This window comes from Lepisosteus platostomus, chromosome 4, assembly GCF_059453375.1.
Source record: "Lepisosteus platostomus isolate fLepPlt1 chromosome 4, fLepPlt1.hap1, whole genome shotgun sequence".
Taxonomy (NCBI): domain Eukaryota; kingdom Metazoa; phylum Chordata; class Actinopteri; order Semionotiformes; family Lepisosteidae; genus Lepisosteus; species Lepisosteus platostomus.
The window spans coordinates 19,470,989-19,488,320 of record NC_142614.1 but is presented as its reverse complement, the minus strand read 5'-3'; the positions used below and the strand labels follow the sequence as shown (position 1 = coordinate 19,488,320).

At 37.5% G+C, this 17,332-nt stretch overlaps 1 protein-coding gene across 6 annotated transcripts in view; it reads left to right on the top strand.

Annotated features, from left to right (window-relative positions):
• The window catches only part of ptpn13 (protein tyrosine phosphatase non-receptor type 13), a 91,068-nt gene that overhangs the window by 36,998 nt on the left and 36,738 nt on the right, over positions 1-17,332 (top strand). For all 6 annotated transcript variants that reach the window (XM_088628873.1, XM_088628876.1, XM_088628877.1 and 3 more), the window contains exons 8-17: positions 5,780-5,875; positions 6,672-6,768; positions 8,241-8,460; positions 9,367-9,441; positions 10,392-10,566; positions 11,576-11,726; positions 12,158-12,296; positions 12,858-13,010; positions 15,969-16,151; positions 17,108-17,270. In XM_088628873.1, coding sequence (XP_088484999.1) covers positions 5,780-5,875; positions 6,672-6,768; positions 8,241-8,460; positions 9,367-9,441; positions 10,392-10,566; positions 11,576-11,726; positions 12,158-12,296; positions 12,858-13,010; positions 15,969-16,151; positions 17,108-17,270 — 1,452 coding nt within the window. The remainder of the gene's footprint in view (positions 1-5,779; positions 5,876-6,671; positions 6,769-8,240; positions 8,461-9,366; positions 9,442-10,391; positions 10,567-11,575; positions 11,727-12,157; positions 12,297-12,857; positions 13,011-15,968; positions 16,152-17,107; positions 17,271-17,332) is intronic.

Here is a 17,332-nt window from a genome sequence, read left to right as displayed (position 1 = left end):
GGAGGGTGCAGTTTTCTTGAACATTGAGACAGTTTTTCAGTATTTTCAACACATACCGTCTGATGAGACCCTTCTTATCTCTTAAAACTGGCAAAGTGATACATTATATGTTCAAAACTAAAAATATAATGCTGTGGAGTTCAAATTTGTTCCAAGATCCTCAATGAAATCTGAAGATCCAACAGGGGTCGGCAGTCCAAATATCTAGCAGTGTTTTAAGAAAATAGCTTGCCTATCATTTTTGAGCTGTAAATTCTTGAAATCCTGTTTTCTTTGCACCTTTAAGCTTCTTTGGATTTTCTGGAAACAAATCTGCATATTTCAGTCATTCTGAGGGTGAACAGTCCTGGCACAAAGGAAATAAAACCTGATGATGATTTTCAAGTATAGGGAAATGATCCATAATTATGAACTTTTCTTTTAAATTGTGGTGGGCATTGCAATCATACTTCTGGGACACCTAATGCTGCTTGAGCAAAGGTTTTCCAGCGTATTTGGTAACCTTTGGTAGGTCATATTTCTGTGCACAATGAAACACAATGGAAGATTCCACTTTTGATGATCTTAACTAATGGCAAACATATAAAGATCAAAATGTACAGTAGGTGCATACATCAGAGCTTACTGAGGTATCTGGAAGTATATTGAAATAGCTCTGACCAAGTGAGTCTAAACTTAAGATATAATATTCGAATGTGGCTCTTATCTTACCACTTCAAACTGTCGATGTATCTGATTCTCATTGAGGAAATGAGATTACTCTTAAGAGCTAAACGGTCTACCTTGACTAGTGACTATTTCAATTTCTTACTTTTTTTATAGTCTTTGTAATTGAGTGGCAGCAAAACCGGTGATTGCTGAAATATGTCAGGCATAGCAGAATATATTGATTCATCCGAGATTTAGACCGTGACATACAACAGATTGTAAGCTTTTTGTTGACCTATTGAGGACTAAGAGAATACACCTGGAACAACAGTTTAAAGTTCAGAAATTCCAGAAGATTTTGAATAGTTTTATTGCATTAAATATGTATTTTAGGTCTGTTCAAAAACAGGAGGTGAAATTTCTGTAGGAAGGCTGGCTCAGGAAACACCTGTGGAGACAGATTAAATGTTATTTTTTCCATCAAGATTTGTTTTTCAAAGACATTTTCCAGTTCTTCTGTAATGTTTCCCTGGATTTCTCCCATTTTTACATTTGTTGCTTCCCAAATGATTATGAATTCCAACTGCAAAAGTAATTCACAATAATAGAAGAAATGAGCTGCATGTTTGCTTGACCAGAAGTACAGACTTCTTTTTTTTTCTCCTTAGACATTTTGTTGAGGGAGCCAACATTTCAGATAGTGTCTACAGGAATTCTTTCTGGCTCACTGTTGTGAAAAAAACAATATATATATATAGCCTGCTCTTATACTGTATAAGCCTTTTCATGGTTAATTCTCAATTTTAAACAAAATACAAGTACAAGCACAATAAGAAAGTACTTATAGAATACAGTAATTCATACTTCTCCAACTATTTGGAAGGAAGCATTTTCTTGAATTAGAATTTAATGTTTAGAACCAGCTTTGAAGGGCTGCATTTGGAAGAGTACCATGTTTTTTCATGGCTTGTTTGTACTGTAGGTGCTCATTAAATTTGAATTTAATGTGCTTTACTGCAAATTGGAAGCAAACTTGTTTCATACCTTCTATTATCAATTTTTTATTGTTTCAACACTTTTTTTGGTCTACTTCAGTCTCATTTACAGTTGATTCATAATTCAGCAGCACATTTACATATACGTTAAGACCACAGCTACATAACATTACTTCTGTACTTCAAAAACTGTTTTGGCTTCCAGGTAAATTATACATAAACGTAAATAGTTATGAACACCTTTGAAGTGTAGCTCTAGATTATCTAGTGGAATTATTTTACATACTGGTCAACTGGAAACAGTTAAAAGTTGGGTTTCTCAGTTGTATGGGTTATTCTTCTTAGACCTCTGAGCACTCCCTAAAATAAAGGCACTTTATTAACTTACATTGTATGGACTTGTTTTCTTATCTACTGAAGTAAGGGATTTAACATTTGGTTGTTATTCCATTTGGTTTATGCCCAGAGATTACTATTTTCAATGTTGAGAACGCAGTGACACTGATGGTCCGTGGCCTTCCACAGGCACATAAAACACAGTGAGGTTTATCCACCCATCCATTTTCTAACTGCTTTATCCAGTTCATGGCTGTGGGTCCACACAGCACCCAAAGCTGGGAATTAAATCCAAAGCTTTAGTGCTGTTGGGCACCAATACTAATGTGCTATTGTAATGAATCACTGGGATGGGTGGATGGAAAGAATTGGGACTGAATTTGATTGAGTAGGCTGGTACATGAAATCATTACCTGAGGTGCTGACCTTGCAGGTTTTAAGTACAGTACATTTTCCATACTTTGTTTAGCACCCCTGCACATACCTTGGAGCTTTTTATTTTATTTCTGGCTATCTTCAATACAAAGCTTGGTTTAAATTTATGAGCGCTCTTATGTAAGAACAAATTAAGCCCAAATTGCAAACTCCTGAAATATGCAGACTGTTTCAGCTGTTTGTTTTAATTGTCTGACACTTGGTTATCTTAAAAGCTTAATCTATGTATACATTCTAACTTTTAACGTGTGATTTGCTGATTAAGTGCTTCAATATCAATTTGCTGATGTCTTTTTACTCTGAGAAAGATCAGTCACTGGGTGATAGCCTTGTCTAACAGTATCCATTAGTAATTCTTTGGCATTTTTGGCAGTTTTTAAAACTTACTTGGAGACCTGTGCCTTCACTGTAGCTTTTAATGTAAAATTTAGCTTTACTATTCATTTACTGGGTCAATTTGCTGTTCTTTTTTCTATTCTATGTGTATTCTGTGCAATGATATTGTACAGAACATTATAATCTAATGAGTACTATTCGAGAGAGATTTTCATTATCACAGTGCAGTGTTATGTTAGGCTAGGCCTTTAGGTAAAAAGCCTGGACTGTTCTCTAAAACATTTTGTATAGAGCTTCTCTTTACTTTTGAGCAAATTCTTGGAATCAGAAGATGGCTGCTAAATCACGGTCTCCACTGTTAATTTGCAGAATGCAGAATGCTTCCATGCATTTTGATCCTATTTCCCCTCCATTTTCAGAGGTTGAATGTAAATGTGGTGTTTTGAATTATAATAAAAATATCATGATTTTGTTAGTCAATGGAATATTGCCAAATGGCACCAATTTCTGTAATGCAAATGAGTGTTTAAATGATAGATATTTCATGAAAGGAATCACACTTTCACCTCAAAGGATGCATTCAAAAGCATCAGTTTTTAAAAGGTTTGTTTAAAGATAGCACAGTGAATCAAGTTTACATGCCTCAGACATTACATCATAAACAGGCTAGATTGCCTTTTGAAAATACCATTGAATTGTTGGTAACTGTAGGCAAGGTTATTCTGTTTGGTTTTGTTTAACTGGAATGGAACATTGTGCACATTTTAATAATGCTTTATTATTTAGTGCAGCCTACATCAATTTTTTGCCATTGATCTGCACATACAGCGGGTCTGTCTGTGTGTGCAGGAAGCTTCTGGGTGTGGCTGAGACAGCATCTTGAGAGGCACAAAGGGAACATTTCTGTGACCAGGAAATAAACCTGGTGCTCCAAAAGACCACTCATCCATCATTGGAGTCCAGTGAAGTGAGATCATTACGGTTTCATTTGACACTAAGACCTGTTGACACACTGTATTATTTTTACCTAAAATGATTTAAGATATCTCACACTCCCATGCAATTACAGAGATTCAATATTTTTTTTATTGACTAAAATAGATCACGGCCATTAAGTTTGGTTTTGTGTTGACACTGTCAAAAATGCTTTTGTTTCGTGTCGCATAAGTTATTGTATCAATTAACTTTCTAATTCATAAGGTGTAGTGAAGTCTAGAAGGTCTACAAGTCAACAGAAAAATGTTTGTCACAAGACAAGTCTCTTATCAGCTAGTCTATGTAAAGATGAACAATCAGTGAAGAATGTTATTTATTTGAAATATGTTGTCCTCACTATTTTTCAGACTGGATTTTCTAGTTCCGTTTTGTGTAAAAATAAACTGATGGATTCAATAGAAACTCAGTTTCTATTGAAAGTATCCTTTTCCCTTAGATGCTTAGAGATAACTGGAGATATATATTAGCTTGTAAACAGTTCTGGGCAAAGTATTTATTTTGACATGAATGTTTCCAAACTGAGTTGTCCCTGCCAATTGAAGGGTGGAATAATGGGTAGATGGAAAGCAGATAGGTGGATGGAGTGTCAATGTTTTATAGGTATGGTGTTACTGTACAGTATGTCAAAATTGTTGTTTGGAGTGTTCTTCTTCAAGACAGGGCCATGAATCCTCCCCTCCCCCCAAATAAATTAAATCAAACAGCATTTTCTGTCAGGCCCCCAGGCTTATGATTATGAAGAGTATTGCGGACTAAATACTAGACAGCTTGTATATTGGCATTCAAAATTGTATGTTACTTTGAGTATTATGTCACTTTCTTTTTTGTTAACAGGATTTGTTTAGCTTCATCTTTCATTTGCTCATCTTCCTGTTATTTATTAAGTTTATAATGTACTGTCTACATTGTGTGGTGTTGTACTGTGTGTGTCCTGAGAGATCAGCATGATTTAAGAATTCCATACGGTATAATGCATATATTCCACACCTGGTATATTGGTTGTGGAGATGTTGCCAATGCTATCTGGACTGGGAACAACGGATGTTATGCCTTTAGTTTAGAATGTCATACATCCTGGCATTCCCTATCAGAATAACCTCAAGCCTTGTCTTCAATGCCAATACACAGACAAGAGCTAGTTTGGGCAAGAACCACAACTTGCTAACTTTATGGAATCAGGATGAGAGAAGCATTTCTATGTGAAGTTGTTTCCTTGAAGAAATTGCTGTCCCAATTTTCAGTCCTTTGCAACAATGAGATTTATCCTGTACTTCTCTAGCACTGTTCATTTCAATCACAACACCGTCAAAGCTCTTCTCCCAGTGTGCACGTGATCTGTCTCTTCTGAAAATATTCCCATGGAAACTGCCAGCTGATACAGACCTTTTTGCAGTTCACCTTGTGCTGTACATTTTACTGTTAAAATGGATTACATGCTGTCTAGACTACAGATAAATCATATTAGACAATTGAGTATATGAGGCCAGGGTGGCATCCAATTTCATATTGAGCTTTTCTCAAAAGATTTAAGATGGTGCGTTTGTCTTTAAATACTTATGCTATTAAATATATATTTTTTAAATCCTCATCCCTTCTGAGATGGATGACAAGCACACAGATGTGGCTGCTCCTGCATGAGTTTATTTTGAAAAGTGGGGCAAAAGAATGAATCCATCCACTGTGGTAGTCTGTGACAGAGTGGGTAGTGAAGCATCTACTGTATAACCTATTTGCAAATCAGTTAGTGGGTTTTCTTCTTTGGTTTTGTTAGGGGCTCTGAAAAGTTAACTGCCAAGCAGGTGGGATATGGTATTTGTTAGATAAGCCTGCACAGGAGTGGCTTTTGGAAGAGAGCGGTGTTAGCATGCTGTAGACTGCTATACAGTAGACTACTTCACTTGAGTTTTTTAGTTTTGAGGCTCCAAAAGCACCTTTTCTTGTAACCATTTACATGGTCCATGTGCGATTTTGGTTAGATTTTTGGAGCATGAGCTTTTGATGAGGATTGATATAAATTTTTGCATGTGTTGCAGAGCCTCTGAGCACTCATCGAAGATACCACAGTGATGCATGTAGCAGCTCCAGTGAAAGTCCATCTATAGCTTCTTCAGATGCAGACTACAGACAAGGTAGGTAATGTCTCTTGAGTAGCTCTGTAGTAGCATCTTTTGAGCTATTTGTGGGCTCTGGGGGCGGGGGAGAATTGCAGGACCCTCTCCCACTTCCTCTTTGCTTAGCCCAGTATTCTTTAGAAGACTAGTGTAGGGGAAAAATGTCTACTGTAGTTGTCCATGATAGCTCAAGCTCTAATCAGGTTATGTTTATCAGGTTTGGTTTATAATGAAATCTGTGGTGCTGATTGAGGTGTTTTACTGTGCATACAAAAACTACAGAGTCACTTCAACACTGGCAGATACATTGGTTGTATAGTGGGAAAAATGGCTGTAGTTCTTAATGTGTGTAAATTCTGATACTGATTTTACATTTGTCATCCTTATTGTATAGTTATTGTATTACCATCTTCCAATTTGTGCACGATTTCCTCATTTATCGCATCAAGTGAGTTTATCCATGATATTAAAAATTCACATTGAAAATTTACATGGGAAAGTGTATATACCAATGTTTGCAAAAATAAATGCTTGGCTGGTACAAAAAAAAGATTTGGATTACAATTGTCTTCTTAATAGTTTAAGATTCTATTATTCCAACATTCATAAGGTGTTGTAGGGAATGCACTTTAAAGTAGAGGCATTGTTTTTGGTACCTTTCTTTTTCACTGATAAAATTTGCAGAAGCTTAGTTTGGCTGCTCATCTCCGCTGGCTTGTGAAGTTGCCAGGGATCTTGGCATCTTGTAAAAGCTGAGCTAATGTGATACAAATGATAGAATAACATGTCATTGTTGATTATTTTTTTCCGATAGCAAGAAGACCCGAGGATGTGAGAAGATATGGCTCTCAGGTGGGCATGTCTGAACATGATGTCATCTCTCTAGCCAGTCATGTGTCTTTACGAAACAGGTAAGGCCTGGGGGAGGTTGTTTTTGTTTTGTTTTTAATGTTCGTACCAGGAAAAGACTATGGATGTTATCTAAAAACAAAACTGAATCTCGGTTTTAAATCTGGAATATTTTGCACACTTTCTTGTTAGTTGACACTTGAAAGTTAAAGTAACATTTTAGAAAAGTTTGCTTCTAACAGTGTAGGTGTCAGTTTCTTGAAATGTTTGGTTTCAACTTTTAAATCCATAGATGTTTTTACTATTTTTTTTTTCAAATCAATATACAGTTACAGCAAATCCATGCAGGTATTTATTTTATAGTACTCTGGAAGTAGCTAATGCATATGCTGTTTTTTATGGTGGTTATTCATCTCTAATCTCTTGAGATAATTGTGGCATAATCCTATGGCACCTCATCCTGCGGCTAATAGTTTCAAAGATTTTGAAACATTTTATGGATTTTGAGCTTAATGGCTTTCATAAAGTGTTATACGGGGTAGAACACTTGTATTACTTTATACAGAAGTATATTGGATGGTCTGATTTTTAGCTTGAGTGCTCCCTCTGCAGGATGTTCAGAAACTCTGTTGCCACTTGACACAACATCAGTGCAAATTAGTTTGGGTGTGATTTCATAATGAAAAGATTTTGATTGGGACGCATTTCAACATGACAGATTGCAGTTCTGAAGTATGAGGCTATTTTTATTGGGGGAACATAAGAATTGGAAATACTGTATGCCTATCTTAAATCGGTATCAGCCATGTGAAGACACAAATAGGTTTCATGCCATTTTCCTACATCTGCCATCAAATGAGCTTGGTGCAAACACCAATTCTTGTGATTATTTAACACCCTTGTGGATTCAATGTTTAGCTACTTATAACATAAATGGAAATAAAACATACTATGTGTAATAGTCAAGTCTTAATCAAGGTTCTGCATCCTGTTATTGATAGAATTGAATTTCTCACTTTCTTAATATTTGATTCTATGAAAGGAACCTTTAATCAAGACACTAGCCTGCTACTTAAAGGCATTTCACTGAAATGTTCATACTGTCTCCATCCCTCTACCATCCTTTACTTAAGGGAAATTTTACATTTAAATGTATGTGCTACAAAGCTGATGTCTGGTGCAGAAATGGCATGTTCAATGCATATTGAAATACGTTTTTTTTTTTTGCTTTAATTGACTCAAGTAAGTAGGACTCAAGATAAGTATCAAAAACACATTGGATGGTGTATTAAGTGCCATTAAAATCGGTACATTTTAGTATTGTGGTTATTTCTTTATATGATTTTGGAGTGTAGTTACAGTGAAAACAAAGATGTGTTATGGAACCTTTGTATGAGAGCCAGGCATCTCTTGGAAATAACTGGCATTAGAAAAACTGCAGTATACGTGGTTGAGGCCAACGTTGAGATGTAAAGTAGTTTTGAATGCTGGAGCTTGTGCCGTATTGGTTACAAATCTTTTTTCTTTTTACCAGGCCCTACGATGTGGCCTCTGAGGAGGGCCTGGTGAGTGGGGAGGTGATGCTGAGGAGGCAGGAGGAGGAGATGCAGAGGCTGCAGGCCCAAATGGCACACAGGCACTCATTAGCCAGCCTGTACTCGGGGGAGCTGCCCAGGACTTCGCTGCTTGACATCACACGAGACCCGTTGAGAGACATGGCTCTGGAGAACTCTCTCACTCAGAGGAAACTGAAGGTACAGTTGGACCAACTGAAACTGCTCTGTGAGCAGTAGTTCAGAATCCACTTCTAGCAGGCAGATTTGCACAGATCACATTATTTCTTTAAAAAGCAGAGTAGAGACCATTTTGTTCCCAAGTGCATCCACAGAGAGTTGAGGAGCACTGAGGTGGCAAGTGGTGTCCACAACAGCTTATATAGAATAAGAGAATGAAAAATATTTTAGAAGGGAATTGATGCTTACATAACCACCATAATTGGACATTGAGAGTAGAGAGTAGATCATTATAGAGAGTGAATCCTAAACAACATGAAACTTGATTAGAGTTCTGTGTAGGTCAGTGATAATGTTTTTCTGCAGTGTTGAAATTCTGAAGGCTTTTGCTTTTTAACAACTTGTGAAACCTTGTATTACATTGCAGTCCTTGTTCTAAGTCCCCTAATTTTGTTTTACAGGCAACTGCTCAACCTGCCAGTTATCCCCATTTCAGTACTTTCTGAATATTACCATAAATATTTGATCAATCACTTTCTTGTATAGCATTTTTCAATCCGGAGTGTTCTCAGGACAGCAAATATGATACAACCATGTATATTTATTGAAATAAAAAGAGAAAAGTTGTATTTATTAAGCGCATTGTTTCCATTCTTACAAATTTAGTTAGCAAGAAGTTGTCTTGCTTAGTCGCTTAGCTGTCTTTCTTCTGCAACAAGGTGCATTTAAAAGGTAGCAGGTTACATAGCCCTTTCTCGTCCAGTATTGTGACTGTTTTTGTATTTTGTCATGTTCTTAATTTTTTGTTTTATTTTTATACTGTTGCCAGTATCACTGGGCATTGTCATATTCTTGTCCTGATGATTCACACGTTGTTACATATCTTTTCAGTTCCTTTATTTTTCTGTGTTCTCTTCTGATGTTTAGAATTTCTTCGGCCCCGAGTTTGTGAAAATGACCAGTGAGCCCTGTCTCTCTCTGGATGTTCCTACTTCAATTCTGGTAAAGGGCTGTGCATTTCTTTTAAGATTCCCATTTGTGGGGAAAATGGGATCATGACAAATTTCTCTGTAGAATAATGTTCTTGCTAATGCTAGTACCTACTTGGAGCCATTTTGTTCAACATTCTGTACCTCGTTAAGTCAAAAGTCCCCATCAAAGAATTAGTTATATCCTCAGCTAGTAATTGTTCTTTACTGCTCACAATAGGGATTAAAATGCAGATGATGTCAATTGATAAATCCAGTTTTACCAGTTCTGCTCTTTTAGTGTAAATAGCATTCACTTGCTAAGGTAGTTTATGAAATCCACTTTAATCAATAGAGTATTCTTTATTTCAAATAATGTTTCATACTTCTAGATTAATGTCAGCTTTATTCAATAATTAAGGTAGCTTTCATTTTAAATGTATGTGGTTTTCATGCATGCTGTTCATTTCTGAGTTTAATACATGCCTGTGAATATCTTCCAACTATTCAGAAATGCAGTTTTGTTTTCTACATAGTGGGACTTGTATTTGTTTCAGTTAATAGACAAGTTTAAATCATTATTCCTTTTGGATGCATTTGCATTTATATTTTGTAAAGTTTGAGATGCGGTTATAATTGATCATATTACATATTTTAGTAAAATAATTTTGTTTGCTAGGAAGCCTGCAGAGGAAGTTAATTGTAACAATGTGCTGGGCAAGCATTGTGATTGTTATAAAAAGGTTTGTGTTTGCTGGATTGAAAATAACACCAGGAAATATCATGTCTATAATGCAGCAAAACATGGCAAGAAACTGCTTAAAAAATGCAGTTCCAGAGAACAGCTTGAAACAAAGGGGAAATAAAAAATCACTTTAGTTTTCAAAACGGAACAATTCAATGTTGCATTTAAAAGTACTTGCTACATTTAAGTAACAACAAGACCCGTTGCTTCAAGGCTTTTTCTCCTTTTGTTTAAAATAGAACAAAAAGGGAAAGGGGGATGACATTCGAAGGATAATCAACATTGTACTGCTGAGTGGACAGAGGCTTGAGTTGACATGCGATACCAAGTCTATCTGCAAAGACGTGCTGGATATGGTGGTCGCCCACATTGGCCTTGTTGAGCACCATCTGTTTGGCTTGGCATTCTTCAAAGGTAACAGTCAGAGTGCTACTTTTTAAAAGCAATATGTTGGAGTGATCTCCTATCTGAGGACTAAGTGCATTTTCAAAATATAATTATAGCTAACACAACTCCTTTCCAAAAAATGGTGTGTTACTGAAGTGCCATTGTCACATTTTTCATTGAAGTATTGAAATACCTGTAAAAACAATATTTTGGTAAACCTCTCCATCATGTGGTTCTCATGTACAATCGCCTGACTTTTTAAAAGTAGCCTCAGTATAAAAGCCTCAGTTGATAATATGCCAGAAACAGACAAGGTTCAGCCTTAAGAATAGATCAGATTCATTGGCATTTCTGACTTTTGTCATTTTGACGCGTATACTTAATTTCTGTGTATATGTATGCTATTTTGTGTGTTTAGGAGTATCTCCTCCAATAGATATCCACTTCTGAATTTATGCTTAATGTAGAATCAGAGCTGTGAGTTGTAGTTCTCTAATCACTACATAGAGAATCAACTTCACAAAAAAGGGTTCATTGTTTTTGCTGTTCAGGTGTATTATTAATTTGCTTGACACTGTCATCCAAAGTGACAAAGCTGTACAGCTGGGAATGTTACTGGAGCAATCTAACCAAAGTACCCAGTTTAAGGGTAAATTAGTAATACACCTGGGGTTTGAACCTACAACTGTCCAGTTATGCAGTAGGTTCAGAGCCCAAACCACTCTTATGCTGAATAGTCCACATTTCACATACGTATGCATTCATTTTGAACAAGAATAAAATTAATCCATTACTTTTTAAGATTTGGACCATTTTAATTTTAAAATATTTGGTTTACTTTTTAACTGCCAGTTATAAAATACTTTTTCTTGAAATGTTGTCTTTATTGGCATCCAATGCAAATGTACGTTTTTTTTATCATTTTCATAGTAGCTGACAAAGCCTGTTTTCTTTGAAGAATTCTCAGGCCATACACACTTGCAGTTCACTGTACAGATGAGATGAAGGACCTTACCCTCGTTTTTTTTCATTTCAGACAATGAGTTTTTCTTCGTTGATCCTGATGCAAAACTTTCTAAAGTGGCACCAGATGGCTGGAAGGACGATCCCAAGAAGAAGAGATCGGATGTTAACTTCACACTTTTCTTCCGAATCAAGTTTTTTGTGGACGATGTCAACATGTTACAGTAAAGATTTCTTTTTACTGTAGTTGTTAAACAACTTTACTGTGCTGTTCCATAGCGCTCTTTTTTTATTCTAAAATATTTCAAGATGCTTTGTCAGTGCTCATTTGGGCTCGAATATCCATCATGTAAGTGTGTGCCTGCCCTGAAAAGTCAGCTCTCAACCAGTTGAGTCTAATGTCTGTACTGCATGCATTTCCTTAAATAAGGCCAGTGTAAAGGGGGAAAAAAAACAGAAAAATCCATAGGAGTTATTAATAGAATGGATAGACACACTCCAATAGTTGTAGCCAGTACCTAGTCTCACCTAGCTCTCTTTGCTAATTTGAGCAGCATGGTTTAAAACATTTTTTAGTTTTTAATTCTTTTTAAAATAATTGTTAGTTTTAAACATTTTTTAGTTCTTTAATTATAACCTCTTTTCCCTTGCCCAGGCACACTCTGACCAAACATCAGTACTACCTGCAGCTGCGGAAGGACATCCTGGAGGAGAGGCTGCGCTGTGATGAGGAGAGTGCATTGCTGTTGGCAACACTAGCACTGCAGGCAGAGTTTGGCGATTACCAGCCAGAGGTACAGTGGAACCCGTTCACTTGTTCATTCACGTACTGTACTTGTGAAAGGTGGATATTAAAGGAGGAGGATCTGGATATCTTTAATTGGTCACTTTCTGTTCTGTGTTGTGATGTGCTGCTTGTATTTAATGAACTTTGAGGACATGGGCATGTGCCACAGCATGTAACCATTTTCAGCGATCGTCTTTTTAGTTGCAGTTTTGTTGCTTGTTCAGTTTTGTTTAAAGTTCCTGCAATTGACCCACTCCTCCAAGCTGAACACATTGTCTATGCTACCCTTTTGTTCAGCTGCACTTCAGCTCACTCCCAGTTGTACAAATCTCAGAGCAGGCAGGCCCATGTAGTTTGAGAGCATAGTTATTTCTTTAAAAAAGCCATGTTTTGAGTTTACAATAGAAGGTAAATGGAAAGGAAGATCAGAATCCAGCATGCACAGGACTGGCAAATGCTGGAGAACAATGCAATACCAAAATTCATTGCATTGTCCATTGAAGTGGGTAAAGATTTGAAAGCACTGTAGTTTATACAACAGTTGCATTGTTTATTATTTCTCTTTTAGATTCATGGAAAAAGTTATTTTAGGCTTGAACATTACTTGCCCATCTCCGTGCTAGAGAAGGTGGACCAGAGGACTGTCAAGGAAGAGCTCCCTAAACTGCATTCTACCTATACTGGGGCTTCAGAAGCTGAAACGGAATTTGAATTCCTCAAGGTAAAAAATAACGAGTTTACACTGCCGGAACTTTTTTGGTTATTGAGTAGATTATTAAACTCTACTCTAGAAACTCTAGAACTAAATAGTTCTAATTTTAGTTTTTCCTCCATTTTTTAATGTGTATCATCTGCACTTTTGTAAAATTAAATAGATAACTTTTTCCTGATATTCTGCATGTCCTTTGTAGCAAAAACAAGTTCTTATGACATGGCTAGTTCTAGGAAACCACTTGGAAAAGTTTGTGTTGTATAACACCGGTGATCTTTTCCTAACTTTTTTTTCTAATATTTATCTAATCCTTAATTCTCCAATCTTGTTTTCTAAGTACAGTCTGTCCTGTGACCTTTGGCAGTTGAGCTTTAGCCTTTAAACACTGGATCAGATTGGCCATGTGCTGGTTATCTGCAAATTTGTTTAACATTAGTCCTGAGGCGCACTAAAATAGTACTCATATGAGATAAACAGTTGCAGGTCCAAATATCTTCAGCCTGTTTCTCAAATCAGTACATTCATTGGAACATTCACTACTTGGAGTCAATTAGTGTTCAGTCTTAGTGGCAGTATCATTAAATATAAGTAGGTTTGCAAGGGAATGCTTTGCTTAAAAGTGAGTCGAGATCCTTCATGACAGTCCAGTCATTGCTGGTTCAAGCCTGGATCATGTTAGTACCTGTCCATGACTGGAATTCCCCGAGTGGGGAAAACAATTGGCCAAGGTGCTGTAAGGATGGAGTGGGGGTATGGCAGCCAGGGGCCTTTTGGTGAAAGATAGACTGCTGTACTGCAGTCTTGGAGTGACATCAGCAAGCAACGTGCAGTGAGTGTGGGCTCTCCTGGATGGGGCACTGTGGAGCTTGCAGGGTGTAACTGCGAACTGAGCTTTTCTATTCTCCCAGTGTGACAACGGTCATTGCCAAAAGTCTAAGTACTGTTAATTGGACATAAAATATAATTGACAATTACATAATTAAAAAGAAACCCAAAAATACTTTGGACCTGTGATTCAAATGCAGAATATATAATTAGAAATGTGTATACAGATATTTAAATCTAAAATAGTTTGTACCATATATATCTGTGTATGCACAGGCAATACCTTTAATCTAATTGTTTTTCCTTTCATGCAAATCAGAATTGAAAGGTAAAACTATTTTTTATTAATTAGCTGTTGCTTGGCATACTTGTTTTCAATATTGCAGTCTTAGTTTATTGATTTATGTAATTCTTGATCTTTGTCATTAGGTCATTGAGTATTTGCAAACCTGTGTTGCACAAATAACAGAACTGCATTGATCAAGGCATCTTTCTGAGCAATTCTAGTTTTAACAGACATGAAATTAGATTAAATAAAAACGTATTTCATTCTGCAAGCGCTTTGTCCCAGTATGCAGAAATTAAAGCAGAATTAAACACCTCATACCCCATGCATGACAGTGCCACACAATAGTAGTTCAGGTGGGTAGCTGCGTCAGCATGCGTAGGCTGCAAAGGAACAAGTAATAGGTTTATTCCATGCTGAAAAAAAGAAGAAAGAGAACACAACGTTTCGGCCGTGGAGCCTTCTTCAGGTGTGAGAGACAGGGCAGTAGGCAAAGGTAAAGTAGCGGGAGAACAAAGGTTGGGAGGGAGGAGGAGTGAGAGGCGGGAGCAGGGGACAGAAAGAGAGGCCAATCAAGAGGTGTGAAGTCAGAATGGGTGCAGAGAGGTGTGAAATTAAACTTCCAATGAATGGAGAAAATTTAAAAGAACAGTAGTCTGTCGTTAAGGGAAGGGAGAATGTGTGATCCTAGCTGCAGAATAATTTTAGTTTCGGTGGTCTTTCTGATGTATGAGTTCGGAAAACCGTCTTTGAGAACACAGACGGAGAGATTAGAGTGGTCGTGGCCGTCAGAGGTGAAATGAGAAACAATGGGCTTGGAGAGATCTTTAATCTTCACAGCCCTGACGTGTTCTCTGAAGCGGTCTCCGAGTCTCCTTCCTGTTTCTCCAATGTAGATGGCTGGATATTTACTGCAAGAGATACAGTAAATAAGGTTGCTGAAGGTAAAAGATGCTGTCTGGGTGATCCGGAATTGTCCTGAGGGGCCTTGAATGAGTGTGGTGGTGGCTGTGTACTTACAGGTGATACAGCGAGCTCTGTTGCAAGGGAAAGTGCCTGGTGTGGATGGTTGTTGAGGGCGGTCAAGGGAGCTATGAACAAGGAGGTTACGCAGATTAGGTGGTCGGCGATATGAGATGATAGGGCGATCAGAAAAGAGGGCCCCAATGGAGGGATCATCCTGTAGGATGGAAAAGTTGTGGTTAATGGTCCTGGGGATAGGAAGTGTGTTAGGGTGGTAAGGAAGCACCAAAGGAATGCGGTTGTTACGGCGGGAGTTCCTGATCGGGTTGATGGTCCGGGGGGTGTTTTTGGCTCGGGCAAGGGCCCTGTCAATCACACTGTTGGGGTATCCTCTGTTGATGAAAAATGAGTACATTTCGAGGGCTTGGTTCTCGAAGTCGATGTCGTCGCTGCATAATCGTTGTAACCTAAGGAACTGTGAAAAAGGAAGAGAGTTTTTAGTGTGGTTGGGGTGAAATGAGCTGTACAGGAGGTAGCTGTGTGAATCCGTGGGTTTGTAATATCCTCAAAAGTGCCACACAATTTTGAGGATTATGCCACTTTCAATGGTGAGATGAATATTACTGAGTAAAGAGTCTCAGAGCAAAAAAAACAGCAACCAGCTAATGACATAAAAATACATTAAAATGGATTAAATTTTGCATACCTAAATACAAGATATTTTGTGAACAAAATGAAAGAAATCAGAACTTGTATGCTGATAGATTTGTAACTCTGGAGATGAAAGATAAGGAAATCTTTAAAATCTTCAAGCTGCATCACAGAACACTATTTAATTCTACTTTTCTCCCTGTCTCCAACAACCACCACCTCCCCCCCCCCCCCGGCTACAGGTTTGCCAGAAGCTCACAGAGTATGGGGTGCACTTTCATCGGGTGCTCCCAGAAAAGAAGTCGCAGACTGGGATCATGTTAGGAGTGTGTTCTAAAGGTGTGCTCATTTTTGAACTGCTCAACGCAGCTCGCACCCCGGTCTTGAGGTTTCCATGGAGAGAAACCAAGAAAATCTCTTTCACGGTATGGTTGTATTGTTTTGTGTCTCTCATAAAGAAATAGGAGGGAGGGGGAAATGAAAAATGTACCTTCCTTACGGCATTTAAATCCTTTATGTTAAATTTGGAGTCTTTGGATTATTAATCTACTCCTTACCCAAAAAGCAACATGTGCCTCCTGACATTCGTCACTGCCATTAAATTATAGCTCTTTTTAACTGGATCCAAAAGAAAACAAGCTGTTCCATGGTCTAAAACAAACTTCAGCTGATTGCTGCTTTGCTGCTAAAGAACAGTTATACGTTTTTGCACTTAATGATAAACTGTTGCTCTGGCTGTTCATTAAATCTTCACTAGATCACAGTTTATTAAAAAGGTGTTCGTTGCACTCACTCTCAGTTTAGCATGTTTAATTATTATTTTGTTAATTTTAAATTATGATGTGCAGTATAGTTTTGCTGAATAGAATGTTTGTCTAGGCACATACATTGTTTGCATCTATACTGTAGTTTAACTGCAGCTGGAAGCCTGCCCACAGCCATAACACAAACCAATCCACTTTAGGCTTGTAAAACTGTAGGACTGAAATGCAGATTTTAAACAGACTCTGGGATTAGTGATCCCTGTAAACTTTACTTGAGGGGTTGATGAGGCACAGCACTTAGCAACTGTGATGTTAAGTGAAAGCAGCTCATCTTTTATAATTAGCGGACTTCTTTTAAGTGGTTAACAGAATCTGCTGATTCCCTTTTGAAATAAGCACCAAAAGTGAAGAGCCCTAATTATTCCTTATTCTGGATGCCTTTACTGGATTGTGTTTATGGAAGATTTTCCATTTCTTCATTGTCTGTAGCCTGTGTCTACAGGCTAAAACTGGATATTATCTTCCTTTACCAGAGCAAGAGTTGGAGCCAAGAAACCTGTCGATGCCACAGTATGTTTCACATTTGGTATTGAAACTGTACTTCTTTTCTTCCAAAGAAAAAAAAGATCAGCTTGCAGAACACCTCTGATGGGATCAAACATCTGTTTCAGACAGACAGCAACAAGACCTGTCAGTACCTCCTTCAAATGTGCTCTGCTCAGCACAAGTTCCATCTGCAAATGAAAGCAAGGCAGACCAACCAGGAGCTCCAAGACATCGGTTGGAGCACTATTCTTCGTATCTTTTTGAGATCTGTTTATATATATGACTTTCTGTCTCTA